Source organism: Ananas comosus, unplaced genomic scaffold (assembly GCF_001540865.1).
Source record: "Ananas comosus cultivar F153 unplaced genomic scaffold, ASM154086v1, whole genome shotgun sequence".
NCBI classification, from domain to species: domain Eukaryota; kingdom Viridiplantae; phylum Streptophyta; class Magnoliopsida; order Poales; family Bromeliaceae; genus Ananas; species Ananas comosus.
The window spans coordinates 824-20,011 of record NW_017890684.1 but is presented as its reverse complement, the minus strand read 5'-3'; the positions used below and the strand labels follow the sequence as shown (position 1 = coordinate 20,011).

The 19,188-nt window shown below is 36.4% G+C and overlaps 3 protein-coding genes across 4 annotated transcripts; 1 reads left to right on the top strand and 2 right to left on the bottom strand.

Annotated features, from left to right (window-relative positions):
- Positions 1-454: 454 nt before the first annotated feature.
- LOC109704086 (vesicle-associated protein 2-2-like) lies at positions 455-5,597 on the bottom strand. Of its 2 annotated transcripts, none has more exons than XR_002214163.1 (8): positions 5,284-5,597; positions 3,714-3,784; positions 3,217-3,298; positions 2,351-2,466; positions 1,932-2,267; positions 1,627-1,689; positions 1,195-1,328; positions 455-803 (listed from the first exon to the last, which is right to left on the bottom strand). XR_002214163.1 is itself a non-coding variant. In XM_020224817.1 (8 exons), the coding sequence occupies exons 1-8, from the start codon at positions 5,330-5,332 to the stop codon at positions 693-695; spliced, it is 906 nt and encodes a 301-aa protein (XP_020080406.1). In that variant the 5' UTR covers positions 5,333-5,588; the 3' UTR covers positions 455-692. The 2 variants fall into 2 exon arrangements, 1 of the variants encoding a protein (XP_020080406.1); XM_020224817.1 differs by having other exon boundaries at positions 1,195-1,272; positions 5,284-5,588.
- Positions 5,598-8,824: 3,227 nt separating this feature from the next.
- LOC109704082 (basic 7S globulin 2-like) lies at positions 8,825-10,421 on the bottom strand. Its single transcript, XM_020224812.1, has 2 exons — positions 9,445-10,421; positions 8,825-9,270 (listed from the first exon to the last, which is right to left on the bottom strand). The coding sequence occupies exons 1-2, from the start codon at positions 10,419-10,421 to the stop codon at positions 8,997-8,999; spliced, it is 1,251 nt and encodes a 416-aa protein (XP_020080401.1). The 3' UTR covers positions 8,825-8,996.
- A 1,934-nt stretch (positions 10,422-12,355) lies between these two features.
- On the top strand, positions 12,356-13,558 carry LOC109704080 (basic 7S globulin 2-like). Its single transcript, XM_020224811.1, has one exon. The coding sequence runs from the start codon at positions 12,416-12,418 to the stop codon at positions 13,556-13,558; it is 1,143 nt and encodes a 380-aa protein (XP_020080400.1). The 5' UTR covers positions 12,356-12,415.
- The last annotated feature ends 5,630 nt before the right edge of the window (positions 13,559-19,188 follow it).

Genomic DNA, 19,188 nt, shown 5'->3' with positions numbered 1-19,188 from the left:
CTTTTCTTGTCACAATGCTACAGGAAATTTAAAGAAGAAAAGGCAAACAAAATGTGGCATGGCATGCATGAAGAGAGAGTCAACACATGCATTTGCCACCGGCTGTTTCTAGCGTAAGTGACAAAAAGTTTAATAGTTGGTATCTACATTAGCGTAGGCAACTACTGCTCATTTCTGAAGTCTCCTTCAACTTAGAACTATTTTTTGTTTAATTGATTTTAATCAACTAACATAGAAATCTTTTTAAATCCAACAGCAATCAATCTAAATTTAATAAATTAATTATTTTTATCAAATTAACAAAAATAGAATCGAGTTTAGTTTTCAAAGGCATCAGAGGTCTCGAGAGGAATTGAAGCTTTTATAAAAGTTGGTGTACAACGCAAGATAAGCCCAGATTTAAAAAAAAAAAATCCAAAGTTCAGAAAAAGCGAAAAAAAGAAAAAATCCGAAGTTAGGGTGCCAAAACATGAACTACTGAATTCTCCCTCTATACAAAATGAAAGGTATTCTTTACATGCAAATGACCAAAACACATGTTCTTCCATCTGATGCAAAACCATCAGAAGTATTAAGATAAAACATGCCCCGATTAGTCGGGGCCGTCGCAGGAGACCACTTAACAATCTCAACTACTGTAGCATAATGCACTGTCCAGATCGGAGTCAACCAGAATCATGTTTCGGCGTTATTTATAACTGCAATAGGAATCCAAGTGTCATGCCGACAAGTGCCATGAATATTGCAAACGATAAAGGAAAGCCGACTTGAGCCCGTGCTGCACACTTCCTTTTCAGAAATACCTGAACGAATTGGGGATGGTATAAGAGACCAAGAGTATAAAACAAGAGAAAAAGAATGAACTGGAAGTAAGAAGAACGTAAATTGTAAGACATTTTAAGTAAATACTATGTCTACAATCAATCATATTGTGGATCAGAGGCTGATTGACAAGACTGGCTTTCATATGTTTTTTTCTTGTGTGTGTGTGTGTGTGCGCACGCGCACGCGCTCGGGGTGATTCAGCAATGTCCTCTTTTAGTCTTCTCATTGTTTGTTTAGGACCCATTGCTGCAAAGCATCATACCTTGACATCCTTATACTTTGACCAGAGTTCCTTTTATACCATGTTTCACTCTTAACCATAGGAAGGTGACACTCTTTAACTTTTTAACACTACATAGAACAACTCACCATATCTCGTTGCAACTTATCCCTCTCCTGAATGGTTGATTTGTTCTCTTCCCTCAGCCTAAAGATCATCTGCTCAGCCTGCAAAGATGGGCAAGTACCTTAGATTGTGCAGATCTTGTTTCAAGATGTCTTCTCTGAAGTGATCACAAGGAGATAAAAGGAGAAATAATTGAGTAAAAATAATCAACTAAGCAGTTGAATAGCTTTGTTAATTGCTTAGATGCCCCGCCCATGCATATCTAACATTACCTGCCCTAACTGATGACATATATGTATTATTCCTAAGCATGAGTCCTTACTAAAAGTAACTAAACCACGATATTTACCAGATTTCAAGGTTGGCAACAAGGAATAATACTACCTATTTAATATCAAGGCTGTTGTTGCATTAGAACAAAAAAGAAAACATAAACCGTCGCTTGATCAACTGACCTCATCTAGCTTTGATTCAAGATTGTTAAGCTTTGCCTTCATATTCTGAACATCTTCTGTAACCTGCAAAGGAAAACAGCAAGTTGAAGAGAGAAGCAAAAGAACCACATTTATAATTTGTTCAAACTGAATCTTTACCACAAATGGATTTTCAGCTTGAATTCATGCAATCAAGCACAACAATTACCTTCATACTAATTTAACAGAATTGAGGTAACATGCAATTATCACGCCGAAATGAAGCTTGAATTTCTCCCATATAAAGAGAACAAAAGAATGAGAAAAACAAAGAGAAGAGATCTTACATGTGACAGGTGAAAGTTCTCAACTTTGCTCAATGCTTTATCAGTTGAAACAGAAGTTTCTTTCGAAACAGGACTCTCCTTCAAAACAACAGAACTTTGTTTTAAAACAGTAGGAATTTCTTCTGGAATAATTGGAGTTTCTCTAGTTTGAGTTTCTTGAGTTTCTATAGCTGGAGTTTCTTTCACAACAGGAGTTTCTTTCAATACAGGAACTTCAAAAGCTGGCTCCTGATTCAAAGCTCCATTAATAGGTTGTAATACTGGAGAGTGTGGTGGGCTAATAAGGACAACCCTCAATTTACTCTCTTCAATATATCTGCCAGTTTCTTTGGAGAACTGCAAAATGAAAACCAGTGAGATTCATAAGAGGGAAGAGAAAGGAAAAAGAAACGATTTGAAACAATGATCTATGCACTTACGAAAGCAGGTACAATGTCCTCATCTTTACTACCGTATGGGACAACAGTGCACTGAACCAGGAACTTATCTTTCAACTGCATATCAGGTGGAGCTGTCCGCTGCGCTTGCATAGTAACTAGATTGAAATGAATGAACAAATTATGAACAAGCAATGAAGCAACCATGAAGAAGGAGGTCCATTCTGCTTGAATAATAACTTGAGAGAGTTAACAAGAGAAAGCACAACAAATATGGTAACGTTCCCAGAGAAAGAAATAAATTATAAGTTTATTTTGAGGGCAACAATGAGAGCTGACAGTAATGCGAGGAATTATTTACTGGCATTAACTACTCAATAAGAAATTTGGAACAGACGCTTCGTGAACCGTATGACATAATCTTCTTTTGTTTTCTTCCTCCGATGGCAAACACATTTTTGTTGTTTAATCATTTTTCTAGTTCAACTCCTCATCATTGCACCATAGATACAAATCATTTTTTAGGGTTTATGTAACACTAGATACCTTTCACCCAAAACAAAACAAAAGAATGATAGAGACTTTTTTGGTGCCTCATAGTTTTTTGTACTGCAGTGCAAGAAGTCCAGTCAAACCAGTTAAAATATAAATTAGAATGAGGTAAGAACCGCATGGATTAACTACGAGGGTCATGGAAGACAAAGTCAAAAATAAGATATCTTAAAGCTACAAGATTATATGATCAGCACAACATAAAGTAGCTATCATATTATCTGAATGTATTGAGAGTAAATGGGACATCTCCAACTGATCAAGATGCCTTCCAATTAGCAAGAAGTTTCAGCTTCTTTAACAGGAGTCTCCAGTTAAAGTACAAGAGTGAAAACAGTAATACAAGTAGATTCTACCTGTAAAATCACATGTCGACCTCGGAAATATGATCCCTGTATTTGGCCGCACGCAATACCTCTTGGGAGATGTAGTTTTAACCTGGACAATGTAAGATTAATTAGATCCCGAATTCACGATGCTACAAGCAAAATACAAAATCGCACTATATGATTGTGATGATAAAAATTATTGATGAACATTGCATAGACTAAATTCAATCATAAGCCAATGCTAATAAGACAGTAATTTTTAATGCGAAGAGAAAGACAACAGAAACTATAAGAAACATGATGATTGAGCAATTACAGCTGAAAGAAAATCAGGAAGAGTGGTAAATTAGAACTTCAGATTTTGAAATACAAAAATTGAGAAGTTTGCAATAATCATAAGGTTTTACAAGGGACGGCTCAAACTACAAAACAAAACATATAACATATGGACTTCTGCAGGTCCTTCCAGTTGTATGTTCTAAAATGTAAATGTGAAGAGAAGGCAAAGAGAGAGAAACATGAACCTTGAATGCAACATATTCATTGGATTTATTAGAAAGCTGGATAGAACACGAACTTTGCTTCTTCAATTCAACTAGCAACAAAAAAAGCACTATTTTTGTCAGTCATAAATCAAGTTATAAAATGGACACCGAATCCTGATTCCTTGAATAGAAAAAAGATTCGGAAGAAAAGCACATTAAGATAAAATGTTCATGATCTCTGGATTCTCGGCTGATACAACAAGTAAATAAGCATACGACCTGAGAGGATAGCAGAAAAAAATTAGCACCAAGTGAACAGCACTTCCGTAATATTGGCTAAACCACTTGACATAGTATCCATGGGTGAGTAAAAAGCTATTAATAAAGCAAGATTTTTAACAAGTGCAAGCTTCTGCAGCATATCCATTACCGCTAACAAAAGTCTCAAAATTTCCTAAATTGAGTTAAAAAGGACTCTTCCCCTGTTTTCCATATCTAGAATGTGGAACGGATACTGATTATAATTTGTCAGCATGAAATACTGATACGCAAAGTTATGGGATAGGTATCAGAGTCAACTGGATACGAAAGCATCAGAGTGTCTTCCTCAAGCAAGCAAAGAGCAACTCATTCTTGCCCATGCTTACCCTTTTAGCTCGCTGCACACTTTTATTCTTTTCTGACAAAATCTATTTCCATTTTGAATGCACTTCCTTTGCTACTCTCTTTTTTTTCCCATTCAAATACATGCTTCAATATTATAAACGTATATATCTTACTTGCAACATTTATTACGACTGTTTAATTGCTATTCGCGACCAGCATGTGTCAAGACAGTTTGACCTCTCCAAATGGAAAACCAAAGCAAGTAGACCAAGGACGCCCAAGCAAAGAGAAAAATAACGAAAAATTATATAGTTGCTCTGATTTCAAAACTCTGACCCACAGAATATGAATGGTTAAGGAAACAAAGAGATGTTACAATTGCAACAAAGAAAACGCTTTTTGTTAAGCAATTGGTGAAAAATATTACAACTTTTTGATGTAGGATATATGATACTTGGATGGAAGTTTTAAATGAGTAGTCGAAAGATAAAGAGTACAGCTCTTTCTTCACCACTAATGGATTTCTTCTTTCTCCAACGTAATATGTAAACGTCGTCAAAATCGGCTGTATATTTCCAAAAAGGCACAATTTATCATTTACTAATACAATCCTTAATATGTCCAAATTCCTCTCCCAATCACCCCTCTGATACAGAAGAACAATAAATCTTACAAAAAAAATTTAAACAGTTGTAACAAATCATCAATATATCAATCCTAAAGCATTTACTTTAACAAATTTTACTCCTAATATTCAATCAACTCACACTACGCAAATTGCAAAGTGATTCGAGAACAAACCTACAAAATTAACCCAACTATATACCATTATCACCATAAATTCCCAAAACCAAATCAAATAACAACAACAGCCTAACACCACAAGAATCAGCTCCACTCCTCAATCCCCAATCCCCCCCCCCCGAAGCGTTCGCTCACATAAAACACAACTAAATCACCGATCGCTATTAAAAAAAAAACACAGAATCTCGCACCAACTTACAAGTAAACTTGAGTTCCCGAGGTTGGATCTCCACGAGATCTTGCCCCATCTCTACGCTCGACAAACACCTCGTTTGATCCCGATCCAGAGGCCAGCAGAAACGGAAGTGAACGTCTCTTGACTAGTAAGCGAAGGGGATCGATCACGACCTCCCGGCCACGGAAATGTCTACCCTAAATAGTGCTCGAGATGGGGAGAGGAGGAGGAAGGAGACGAAGAGGAAGGAGACGAAAATGGCGAAAGGGGTGAGAATCCCCCAAATTGGAACTGAATTTGAGAGAAACGATGATGCTTCCGACACTTTTATTGCTCTCGGAAATTAGAGAGGATGGGGGGGCGGGATCGAAGTGAATTTTACTGCACGACTTGCCGTTACGGCGTTACCACAGTAAAACAGGATCCGGAGATTTGGCGCTTCGGTGAAACACGGTAGAAATCAAATGAATATTCGACACGTGTAATGAAGGTGGGACCCACATCTGGGTTTTGAATTTTCGTTCGGTGAGAAAGATCGGACGGTAGGGAGAGGCCGGGCACCGGATGGTCCGTTTCTTTACTATTACGTTAGTTTTCGTGTTTTTTTTTAACACCGTAATTTTGTTTTGTCACAGAAATTTTAGCTTAAATTTAAATTTTTTAATTTGAATTGGGCGGTGGGAAAATTACTTGTGTCGTAGGGACTGGTGGAGGCGGTTGCACCAGTCGCCTGTTCCGGACGAGAAGCGACCGGTGACCGGCACGTGTCCTTTTCGTCCCCGTCAAATGACGATTTTGCCCTCCGTGATTCGGGATACGTACCGTCATTTGAAGGGTAAAACGGTAATAGCAGCGATATATGGGTTTGGTGAGCACGTCGTTGTAGGTTGCTCCATCGTCGTATGTAGGAATTGAAGTGTGGTGGTTGGGGGTTTAGACGACCAGAGAGAGAGAGAGAGAGAGAGGTTGTTTTCTTACGGGTGAGAAAGATTTCAATGATGTGGACTACAAAAATTGACGTGTGGACTACAATATGTGGATTGGAAAAATATTAAGCTCCAGCACCGGTTGTGGAAAAATTGCTATAACCTTAGATACCGTTTGGTTCGGATATAAGTAAGAACTAATTATTACAGGTATAGGTACAAGTATGGGGATAAAAAAAATAGTATTTGGATGAAAATTAGGTTGTTCCCGGGAATAAGAACAATTTTAGATAATTTTATATAAAAAATGAAAATGTTGGTAGGGATAACCGAGAATTACTATTCTCAAGTAAAAAAATTAGTGTTTGGATATAAAAAGGGGGATAAGGGCCTATTCCTATCCCTATCCCCTAACCAAACGCTGCCTTAGTCTTTCACACTCACTCATCATCGCTTACTCTAGTTGATTATTATTTATTAAGAATTTATATTTAACTTCACTTTTGAAACATAGAATCAGAAATAACAATTTAATAGAGAACATCCTTGATATATACAAAACTGTTTTATTTGCTGTTCATGACAGTAGCTTCAGAATTATATGAACAATGAATGAAATGCTTTCACGTCAAGAATCATCTCTGTAGCTAGATGGAGAGATTTCACGACCTGTATTTATAAGTCTCTGTAGCCTGCAATTATAGAAAAATAAACAAATAATTAAAAATAACAACATATTCCTCCATTTAACCAACTTATTGCAAACTCAAAAATTGAACATACTAGTGGCAACCACAAAAAAAAAGAAAATGCACCTAAAGTATTGTTTAATTAAGTATTAATTTGGCACAAATTTAGAAAACACTAAATTGAAATCCTTTTAACAACTTTTTCAGGTCTGCAGTGAGGTTCGAAATTCAGAAGTTAAGCTTCTTTTTCAATCTAATAAATATCATTTTTTTTTTCCCTCCGAGGCTCTAACTGCTTTGTCTCTGTAGCTTAGTTTATCAATTCAATAAATGAAGTGGGTAGCGTGCTACCTTTTTTCTTAAAAAAAAATTAAATATCATATTTTTTTTATTTTTTACTGAGCAAATTTTTGGCATTTTTTATTACCAAGTTTAGTGTTAAAAAGACTGCAGGTAGGAGCAAAAGCAAAGGTTTTTTTTGGGAACTAAACATGTTTTTTATTTTTTTCTTATTTTGTATGTGACCAGGAAGTAGTAAAATTCTACATATTGTCTTGTAGGGGATCTACTAACTATTGCTGATGAAGCCAAAAGCGCCTCTGTGGTTGGATAATTCTGGTTGCGGAGGAGAATCGGCCAATTAGGCAGTTTAATTAAGCGAGTGGTTGGAACTTTAATTTGATTTGGATTAGCTTAACCCAAGTCAACAACAAAGGATTTTGATCAACTACAACATATAGTACTTAATTTCTTTTTGGATTTAGTTGTCTTATAACTGGGACCAAGCTGAAACATTTGTTTATTTTGTTTAAAAATTAAGCAGTTAATTGAATAGCAGTAGTAGGATTCTGCAGTTTGTGTGCAAATTTTCTAACTATAATATTTTATTTCAGAAGCAAAACAAATTAAATCATGGATAATGGCCCAAAATTTATCTCCTTGGTGCTTGTAAAGTCACTTTATCTTTCGATGCTTGCACATTTTTTGACCACCAGATTTTTCTGGTAGTTCATAAAGAATATTTTATGATACACGTATATACACTTATGATGTGCACGCATTAAGGTGCCTACTCAAAAAACTTTCTCCGTGGATCTCAAATTGTTCTTAGATTGATTCCAACACACAAATATGATGTTTTAAAAGGAGAGAAACAAAGACTTCGCACTTTTAGAAGCATCTTTTGTGAGTGTTATCATGGATATTGTATTCTAATTATGAAAAGCAAAGAAAAGACACTTAATTACAGTTAAGATAAAAGCTCAGCTGTAATGTAAAGCTGTCTCCTTTTAATTATTCCACCATCCCAATGTAACCATTTGAAGGTTCCAATTAACCATCAAAAGCTGCAAACAAAGTAGATACTTTTTGACACCATATATTTATAGATCAATTAATTTTCTTTTGGTAGTACTTGGATGTACCTACCGAGTTTGGAGGGAAAGTACTATTTTATGATTATCTAAGAATTGAATATCTTTTTTAGGGCCAGGTTTGGGCCAGACGCAATGTGAAGCCCAAATCCATGCCCATTTACATGGATTCGAAGCCGGATTCGAAAGATAAACCCAAATCCAAATTAACCAGGCCCAAATTGGTCCGAACCCCATTCATCAATCTTTAAAACGCAGATGTTATCCGACGGTAGGAAGTGGCGCGCGCATCCTTAGTAAGACGCGTCTCACAAAATTTTATCTTATTGTATTTTCATTACAAAAAAATTAATATTTAAGAATTTTTTTTAGCGTTTAATGATGTTTAAAGGCGTTTCAAAATAGTTTACCATTAATTTTGAAAGCGTCGGTAAATAAAAAGTCGTCACGTATATACCAACACCAGTAAAATATATTCTGATGTTTAAAAGTGTTCGAATTTTTTGAAGTCCTGATGCCGTAGAGTATCGGAAAATTAAAAATAATTATAAAATTTATTGGTATAACAGATGCTTCATATAATAATATTTTTTTTGAAGTGCGGGTATTTATTATATTGTGGATATGTTTGGAGTGTCAACAAAGAGTTTCTTACTCTTCTTGAACCAATCATACAGCTAAGCACATTCCTAACTTCCACGCAACGGCCACTAATGAAAAACTGCATCTTAGCAATTTTATTTTAAAATTCAAACCCCAACGGTAAAATTGAAGCTGGCGCACCCAGTCCGAATCCCCAGCAAGCTACCAGTGAACCCGAGTCTAGACCTGTCCAGGTCAAACACCAGCAGATGGTCTTCTAGCTGGTATCCCCCGACCACCACCGCCTGCTCCGCCCGCGGCCCGCCGTCTACAAACGCCAGACACGCCGCCTCCGGCCCCGCCTGCACCAGCGAGTTCCGGCCGAATATCGTCCACTTTTCCCCTCCCTTCAGCATCACGTCTATTTGAGCTATACCGTATCTGTAAAATATAAAATGTTAAAATATCGTTCTCTCTGCAATAGTCACTTTTTATTTATGGTATCTGAGTAAAAGTTCCGCATTCGAATCTTTTCAACCGCACCATATAATAAACTTTGTAGAATATAAAATAATATAAGTTTTTGAAGAACAACGGTTGTTTTATCGTACGTACCCCATCCGCGTCGATCCCAGTTTACTACTGTTGAGGCAGAGATCGAACGGCTTCACCTTCGGCACGCACTGGATGCGGCTCGTGGCGCGCACGAACGCCTTGAGGAACGGGCGGTAGACGCGGCTGTGCAGCGTCGTGTACGGCACGGTCGTGCTGATCACGACCCAGCCGTGGCCGAGGCAGTCGAACTCGAGAACACGCTCCAAAAACTGCACGGGCTGGTTATTCACCAAAATGCCCTCGACGTCGAGGTAGTAGCCGTTAGGGTTCTTAGGGTTTTTGATCAACGGAGTGTATGATAAAAGCGTCGTTAGATCCGGAAGATCCGGGGGGAGGAGGCGGAACGGTTTCGTCGATCCGAAGAATGCGACGCCGGGGGCGGCAGTCGTGCTCGGGAGGCAGATGGCGAATTGGTTCTGGATTTTGAGCTGCGCAGAGAGCTGCGACGGAAAATTCAGCTGCGAATTCCCGAGGCCGATAATGCCGGTTGCACCGACCGGTAGGGCGGGGTGGATCGCATTGTTGGTCGAACAAGAGGAGACGACAGACGGGCCGGAGAGAATGATCGGGGTCAAGGTTAGGGTTAAGTAGTCCCCGTAGGGACATTTGTTGGTCGTGGGGGCCGACCGATACGCAGTGCAAGTGCAGGGGTAGTGCCCAGCGTCACCGCCGCCCCCCCGGAGGCGAGTGCATTGACGGGGGGCGGCGGCGGCGCATTGCAGGGAGCTGCAAAGTGTGGTTGGATGGTTGGAAGGACAAGAAGACCATAAGGTGGGGGTGGTGAGGTCTATGACATATTGGCTATTGAAGTTTAGAGTGAGAGTGTAGAGAGAGGAGGGGGAGTGTTTGTGTATGGGGGCTACAAGGGTATTTATGGGAATGGCATGGGCAAAAGTGGGAGGGAGTGAAGTGGAGATGATAAAAAGGAGGAAGGTGGTAAGGGTGAGTAAGAGAGGAGAGTAATGAGATTGAGACATCTTGATGATAAGGGTGGGAGGAATTAGGGAGTCATATATAGAGGGGAGAATATTAATATTTATGCCTAGATGAGGGTGGTGAGATTGTTGATGGTGATTAAGTTGTGAAAATGTAAATATTAAAAGAATTACTGTTTTCGAACAGCTTAAGTTTACGAAAAATATTGAAAGGTACGTAGGTGGAACAATCTGGTCTTATCACATTTAACCCTCCAAAATCAGCATTTCATGCGTGATAATATAGGGGATATATCTTGTATTGGATGGAAAGAGCCAAATTAACTATACAACTACATATATCTATACATAAAGAAAAACGAAAGTCAAAAGTAATGCATGTGCACAATTTGTAGCTTTTAATCCCCAAGTCATTGACATCTATTAGGGCGGAAACATGAGTACAGAATATGGGCCTACTTTAATAATATAGTGGTTAAAAACATAATTAGACAGTCTAAAAAATTCAAAAGTACTTTTAAATTTTTTATACTATAAAATTACAGTTACAATCGATGGTGGTGATTCCAACCGTAATTTAAAATACTAGAAGAGAGAAAAACTAGTAAGCGATTTAAAATTTTTTAAATTTTTTATAGTATAAAAATAATAGTTTTAACCACTATATTATCAAATAAGGTCAAAAAAGTTTATATTTTGTTTTTTTTTAGAGAGAAAGATAGTACGCAATCTGCTTCGCTTATTTTTTTAGAAATAAATTTAGCTAAAAATATGAATCAATTATAATTTGAACTAAAGATCTCAGATACTAGCCATTAAATTTTGTACTACTTACATTAGGTACGGTCAGTATAAGAGTTTATATTTTGTTAGATCTGCTAGTAAAGGTGCAGAGATGCGTGTATCTAATAATGAATGGCGCGTGCATTGCACTGCACGCATTTGAGCTTGTGCCAGGTTGTATACCGCTATAAGTGGTGGCCATGCACCCATCATGCAACGTGTCCAAATTGCCAACTAATTAAATTACTTAATAATTACTTTCGTACATAATAAACCTGCTAGTATTGTCCACTGAGCTTATCCGATTCTGGAGAATTTATTACTGCAGTTTAAAAATACTTCTTTTACAGCAACATAGAAAATTAGGAAGATCAAATACTTCAACAGTATATTTGTGCGTGCAATACACGACATATTTAATTTTTTATATATTTTTAAAAAAATTTATGCATCACAATCATTTAATTCTGCGGGTAATCTTCAAATTGACGAAAGATTTATAAGCTGGCAAGGCCTACGAATCTCGCTCGTGAGTCTAGTTCACGTTTTCGACCTTGATTTGATAGAGCTAGATAGAAAATTATTTAACATTATTATCTTTTATTGACTTTTGACTTTTTTTTGGATACTTGTGTACTACATTGGAATATTAATGCCAAACTTTGACTGATTCCTATGATTGCATTAATAGAAAAAAGAAAAAAGAAAAAAAAGGTTGATATGATATGCCCCAAGAGAAAATTTTGCTATGTATGTTAATCTTTGTTCCACTCTGTTACTCTAATTATTTTTTTTACAGGTGAAAAAAAATTTACAGTTAAAAGTAACTAAGCTCGTCTAAGTTTGTATGTCAAAATAAGTTATTTGAATAAGCATAATTTGTGCAAAAATAATTCGATTATATGTAATTAAATAGCTTTACACCTTTATCTCGTGATCCATTAATCTAAAGCCACTAATTATTCTTCTACGCTCCTAGAAGCTTCCGCTCGTAATTATTGACTCCACGCCATGTTGTGAATCTAAATCCATGGGCTCCGATCCACCTGTCTCTTTTTTTTTCTTTTTTTTTTCTTTTTCTTTTTTTTCTTTTGTGTGTGTGTGTGTGTGTGTGTGTGTGTGTGTGTGTGTTAGATGTTGACATCTATATATGGATTAACATTATCCTTATATAATAAATATGTACATGCATGTGTTTCCTATTTCCATCTCCATTTTGCTTTGAACGATTAAGTAATCAAGCTAACATAAAGATGGCCAAAACCCTATTCTTAATCCTCCCTCATATCCTTTATCTAATAACCATTAATGTTTCCTTTTGTACCCTAACAGCATCATCCCCTCCCCCTTACAAAGCCCTAGTCTCTCCCATAACCAAAGATCCCACCACCTCCCTCTACACCATTCCCATCGACAACCGGCGCCCATCGGTCGTCGACCTCGCCGGCCCCCTCATCTGGTCTCTCTGCGCCCCCGACCACCCGACTGTCGCCTGCGGATCGAAGACCTGCGCAGCTGCCACCGAATTCCGCCCTCCGAATTGCAGTAGCAACACTTCTCGCCCTCCATCTGATCTCTACAAACCGCACTGCAACTGCACCGCATACCCGGTAAACCCCGTGACGGGTCTCTGCGCCCCTGCTGACCTAACCCTAACCACCGTCACCGCCAACGCCACCGACGGTAAAAACCCGAAGTATTCGATCGCCTTCTCCGACTTCATCTCCTCGTGCTCGATCAAAAGCCTACTGCAATCCCTACCGGCCTCAGCCTCCGGCGTAGTCGGCCTCGGCAGGTCGGAACTGTCGCTACCGCAACAGCTATCGGCCGAAGCCAAGTACGCAAACAAATTCGCGCTCTGCCTCCCGGGCGGAGGAATCGGCGTGGCCTTCTTCGGGAGTGGGCCTTTGTACCTGCTTCCGCCCATACTGTCAGCGATCAGTGACAATTTACAATACACTTCCTTGATAAAGAACCCTACGAACCCCGGGTACTACATCGACGTCGAGCACATCGCGATTGCCCTGAAACAAGTCCCGTTACCGCCCGACGCACTTGCACTCGATAAGCGCGGGAACGGCGGTGTGGCGCTGAGCACCGTGAAGCCGTACACGGCGCTTCGGAGCGACATATACGAGCCGTTCCTGAAAGCGTACAGCGCGGCCACGACGGGCATCCAGCGGATGCCGGCGACGGAGCCGTTCGATCTCTGCTTCAACAGCAGCGGGCTGGCGTCGACAAGGCTCGGATACGGCGTGCCGGAGATCGACGTGATGCTGAAGGGGGGGAAGAATTGGACGGTTTCGGGGGCGAGATTCGATGCAGCAGGTCGGGCGCGGAGAACGCGTCTTTGGCGTTCGTCGAACGGAGGGGCGCGGCGCGGCGGCGCGTGGTGATCGGCAGGGTTTCAGATGGAGGACAATTTCTTGCTCGTTATTCGAACCTGAGAATTCGAAATTGGGATACAGCTCGCTCCTGTTTGGGAGGATGACTACGTGTGCCAACTTCAACTTCACTTATGGGGTTTGATTAATAAGTATTTAATTAAGTGCATGGGTGATCACGAGCTCACGTGCTTTTGAAAGTATATCACTATTTGTGTTTGTGATTTTTAACCATGAAATCGTCTCAAATCGTATAGTATTATTAACAGTGTGTGTTTCGTTGAGTCTCTTTTATGAGTACTATATGAATCTTGAGACGATTCGACGATTAAAAAATTACTAGCACGAATACTTCTATACTTTTAAAAGCACGAAAGCGCAATTCACTGTAGTTTGTATATTTTAATTGTGTTAGTTGGTGTTGTTCGGTAATAATTGGAGATGCATGTTTGTATCATGTATGCAGTTATAAGTAATTAATAATTGAAATTTTGCAGTTATAAGTAATTAATAATTGAAATTTTGCGCTTACGGTTTCCTTTTTTTAATGAAAAATTTATTATTAGAGAGCATTTTGTTTAATTTTTATAAAAGAAAGAAGAAAATGATAAAAACGTATGAAATTTATTCGAACTGTGTATTATTTTAAGCTACTTATTCAATTTTTCAAAATTTTAATTTTGCTATCGGATCTTTTAATTTGTTTGATTTGAGTAAGTTAATAATATTTTGACTTCAAAATTTGAATAGGTTATTTATTTTTGTAGAGTGATAAAATTAAAATTATTAAAAATTAATTAGTTATTTCAAAATGATCGATAGTTCTATATATTTTCATAAAAAAAAAAAGACAGTAATTTCACCGACACCAAGTAGACATATAATCAAATTGTCATTATTTCTACCTTGGGGTGCATAAAATTATTAAAATTACAAACTGTCCTTTTATATTAGAATCATAAAGTTTAGTGGAGTTTTGGTTTTTAAGGCTCAAAATCTTATGCTAACTCTAGGGCCTTTCTATTTCCAAATTGTCGGCTACAAAAGAGTGTGTGTGTGTGGGCCTTTCTATTTCCAAATTCTCGGCTATAAAAGTGTGTGTAAATTCTCGGCTATAGAAGTGTGTGTGTGTGTGTGCGGGCTATAAAGTGTAAGTGTGTGTGTAGAACTAGGCTAATATACTATTAATAGTATCAAGTTATTGGTGTTACTAAATTTTTAGGCATTGGATTAAGAGATGTGCGGTTAGAATGACGCGGCCCAGGGTTGATGCATGTTGTTTGAATATATGATTAACGAGAAATAATCAACAAGGGTAAATCTAACGTGGAAAACTTGGTACACTTAGTGTTTCATGCTATTAATAGCATAGCAGCCGGATTGTATATAAATATATATATATATATACACACACAAAACACATGTACTTAAATTAAAAGTATATATATATATATATATATATATATATATATATATATATATTATATATATATTATATCATAGTAATATAATATATAGTATAGTATAATACCCACACAAACACATGTAGCTTAAATTAAAAGTAAAAATTGGACCAAACATGCATCAACTTAGACTAATTGGAGCTTTCAAAGAGTAAATTGAAAGAATATTTTCTTTTTCTCTTTTTAAATGTTTAAAGCCTTCGTGCATAGCAGATCATAATTAATTTTAGGGAAAGCTTCAAAAAAATCCCTATGGTTTTACACTTTTTCATTTTAGTAGCCTATGGTTTAAAGTGTATCAAGTTAGTATCCTATGGTTTTTCACTTTATCACTTTAGTACCCCGTAGTTTAAAGTGTATCAAGTTAATATTCTGTGATTTTATTTTTGTATCAAGTTAGTATCATGTGGTTTTATTTTTGTATTAAGTTAGTACCCTATAGTTTTTAAACCACAGGCGAAACCACATGGTACTAACTTGATACACTTTAAACCACAAGATACTAAAGTGAAAAAGTGCAAAACCACAGAGTACTAACTTGATACACTTTAAACCACATGTACTAAAATAAGAAAAAGTGAAACTACAGGGGGTATTTGAAGTTTTTCTTTAATTTTATATATATATATATAGCCGATGAGGCAATGACCTGTTAATGATGGAATTATGATTGTTTATATATATACATATATATGGGTGAAGCTTTAATTTGTTAATTTACATGATCGAGGAAATTAATTAACCCCAATTAACACAACTGGACTAATCCAGTCCACGGATTTCACGAGATAATTTAATAACTAGCTAGCTCCATGGATATGTACCTATCTCAGCTTCTGATCTTCTTGTCCCCTCTCGCACGCATAAAATTTTAAACAAATTAAAAATTAAAATCAAGTTAAATTTTTAATTTCAGGGTTAGTTACTTACAAAATTAGCTACTATCTAATTTGGAAAGTAACAAATTAAATAAGGAGACAAAGTATTGGAAACTATTAATTTGGTATTTGATTAGCATGTATTTTCCAACATTATCCTTACAATTAACTTTAATTGGTAATTAACCTACTGAGTAGATTACTAATGTTTAAAAGTCAATCATATTCTCCAAAAATAAATGGTCAAATTTAAATGAGCTGGTGTATTGAAGCATTTTTCTATATATTATGGTATCAACTACTTGATAAATTCCAGCATTAAAAAAGTATGCAAATTCAGATATATGGAAGTTTGAACACTTTTCATTTTTACAAAAAATTCATTGTATTTTTGAGATATTTTTTTTTTATTTTTTGTGATACAATTTTTTTTTTTAATTCAAAAGACCCTTTTATAAATTAAACAGTGTTTTTTCGCTAGAACAATAAACAGGCCCATAACACAAGGGCCTTGTTTGGATACACGAGTACATATGCTGTCCCACATATGTCTTTGGTTTACCTAAACCAAATAAACATATTGTATTTGCTAAATGATAAGTATGATAAATCATCTGAAATGGAATATCATATTTCATCTAAAAATATTTTTTTTCAACATAAAACAAATTATCTTGTTGGTGAAATATGTTATCTTATAAAATTTTGAATAACAAAACTTTTCAACAAGCAAAAAAATTAAACCTCTTAGTTTCTATCATCAAAAAAAAAAAAAAAAAAAAAATCATACTAAATAAGTTATCCAAAAAATAACTTATTTCGATATCCAAACTGGAGTCTAAATGATTACAATAGTTAGAACACCGAGTCGTTTACTATTTTGTTAGGTCACTCGAACCTTTGTTACACCAACTTAGACCAGTAACAAAAATACCAGTAACCTAGTGGTTTTGGTGTTCGGATGCCAACGTCTTTTGTGGTTCGACCCTCCTTATAAATTTAAATTTGGGACTCGTGTCGTTATAATATAACAAAAAAAAAATCAAAATAAGAATTATGATAATTGAATATTTTACAAGGGTTCGTATGTAAAAAAAGTGTCTCTAAACCAAACAGGAATGTCAACCGGACAGATTCGGGGCGGATTTTCAAAAATTTGAACCCGAACCTGACTCTAAACCCGAAACTCGAATCCGAAACAATTATTTCTCTTTTCAATATTTTAAAAATATATTATATATTAAATCTAAATTTTTAAAATATAAATTCAAATATAATATTAAATTTTTATATATATATTATATATAATATAAAATAAATTCGGGTTTGAGATCGGATCGGGTATAATCAAAATTCATATCATTATTAATATTTATCAAATTTTAATTTTTGATATCTATATTCAAAATTATATTCATTTAGTACTGAATAAATTTGCTTGTGCGGATTCGAATTCGAATAAAATTTTGAATATTTGTACGATTGAAATCTCTAAAACCAAACCGTGTAAATGAAAGAAGGAAATGAGGGTAATAAATTCCGACCCACCAAGTATTAAAAAGTTGCTCAACGGCTCAACCGCCATTGACACGTGCGCCCCACTCCGCACAATTTACCATCGATGCGTACGAAGCGCCATACCCCCCCTCTCCCCTTTTTACCCCTATAAACGCTCCAAAATTACCTAAAACTCCCACTCAATCAAACTAAATTACCAAGTCTCTAGTGTTTTTACTTAGATTTCTAATTAAATTTCTCCATTTTTTTAAAAAAAAATTAGAATCAAAATTTTAATTTTTTTATTATTTATTATAATTAATATTTTATAATAAAAAATTATGGAATAAAAATTATGATAAATATCGTATACCCTATCTGAGAATTTTATAGCGGGAATCAAATGTGATTAATCTCTTAATCAGCAATTCAGAATACCAATCAACTGCACTGAATAATAATAGTTTGATTTTTGTTTTATTTGAATCAACAGTACTTTTAACAAATAGGAGCTTTGATTAAATTAAAATAATAAAAATTACAAATCTAATGGTAAAAAAATTTGAAAGTGAGCAGTTAGTGCTATTTTAGTCATTAATGCTTTGTATGAGGGTATTTTGGTCATTTAAACATTCGAAGTCGGCGAGACCACTTCGATATTAACAAAGGCCCTCGTAAGCGCCGTGCGCGCGCTCTCTCTCTGCTCTCTCTCTCTCTAAACAAAGGAGCGCTCTCTCATGCAATTTCGTGGCTTCCCCTCTCTTCTCTCTCTAGCTCTCACTCCTCTCTCGCTCTCTCTCTCTCTCTCTCGCGATCCATCTCGATCTCTCTCGATTTCGATCCCGATCGATTCGATCGATGGCTTTCGTTGCGAGATCGGGGATCTCGATCGCGGCTCCGCCTCAATTCGCACCGAGGAGAGTGGTAATGATCGATCCCTGTAATCTCTCTCGCCTTTGTAGTTTCCAATTTGATGAGTTTCTGTACGTAATTGATCGAATTTGGAACTTCATCATTCGATTTTTGAGAAATTTGCGCCTATGTTGTATAATTTTGTGGATTCTGTGGATATTGGTTCTTAGAGGTGCTCTGATTGTGGTTAGAATCAAAGGTGAAGCTTGCATGGTGTTTTGGTTCGATGATTTGAAGTGTTTTTTCGTATGTGTGAAATTTGATGGTTTTATCGATATAGTGCGGCGTTCTATGTGGATTGTGTGGATCGTTGAGTAGTTGCTAGTGTCGAGGAGCTTTTACAGCTCTTTCTTACTCAACTATGTAGAATTTGGCTATAACTGGTGTTGATAAAAGAGAAATGATCATCTAGGTGATCATTTTTCTTTTCTTTTTTTTCAGGGAAATAAATACATGTTCTAAGTTGAAATTTTGGTCTCATTGTTAAGAGAACAATGACAAATTTACATTGGAAATTGGTTTTTGGCTTTTGTTTTGTGTTTGCGTAATTATGAAATATGACCACCTAGGACTCACCTGGAGGTTGAAAATAAATAAATAAATAAATAAAAATAAAGGAAGAAGTATTTGAGCTAGGGATTTATGGACTTAAAATAATTGTTGTTTCTATTTTATGCAAGTATGTGTGAACAAAAGGAATATAAAGTTAGTATTATGAAATGCAGAAAATATATGCGACATGTGCAAGTTAGTCTGAAATGCAAATCTGTATATTGCTGAAATTGCATTTCTCTTCTTTTTGTGTTCCATATTATTGCGAGCTGTATTGTCGAACTGAGACTCTCTTGATGAAAACCATGAAAAAAGAAATTATAGTGGTGACGCCGGATGA

Bases quoted from the DNA above. Each gene is read 5' to 3' on its own strand.
- LOC109704086 (XM_020224817.1), bottom strand. From the start codon at position 5,332: ATGGGGCAAGATCTCGTGGAGATCCAACCTCGGGAACTCAAGTTTACT. The intron at 3,299-3,713 runs GTTCATGTTTCT...TACATTGTCCAG, and splicing joins ATGAATATGTTGCATTCAAG to GTTAAAACTACATCTCCCAA. The intron at 2,268-2,350 runs GTAAGTGCATAG...TTCATTTTGCAG, and splicing joins AGGACATTGTACCTGCTTTC to TTCTCCAAAGAAACTGGCAG.
- LOC109704082 (XM_020224812.1), bottom strand. From the start codon at position 10,421: ATGTCTCAATCTCATTACTCTCCTCTCTTACTCACCCTTACCACCTTC. The intron at 9,271-9,444 runs GTACGTACGATA...TATATTTTACAG, and splicing joins CTGGGATCGACGCGGATGGG to ATACGGTATAGCTCAAATAG.
- LOC109704080 (XM_020224811.1), top strand. From the start codon at position 12,416: ATGGCCAAAACCCTATTCTTAATCCTCCCTCATATCCTTTATCTAATA.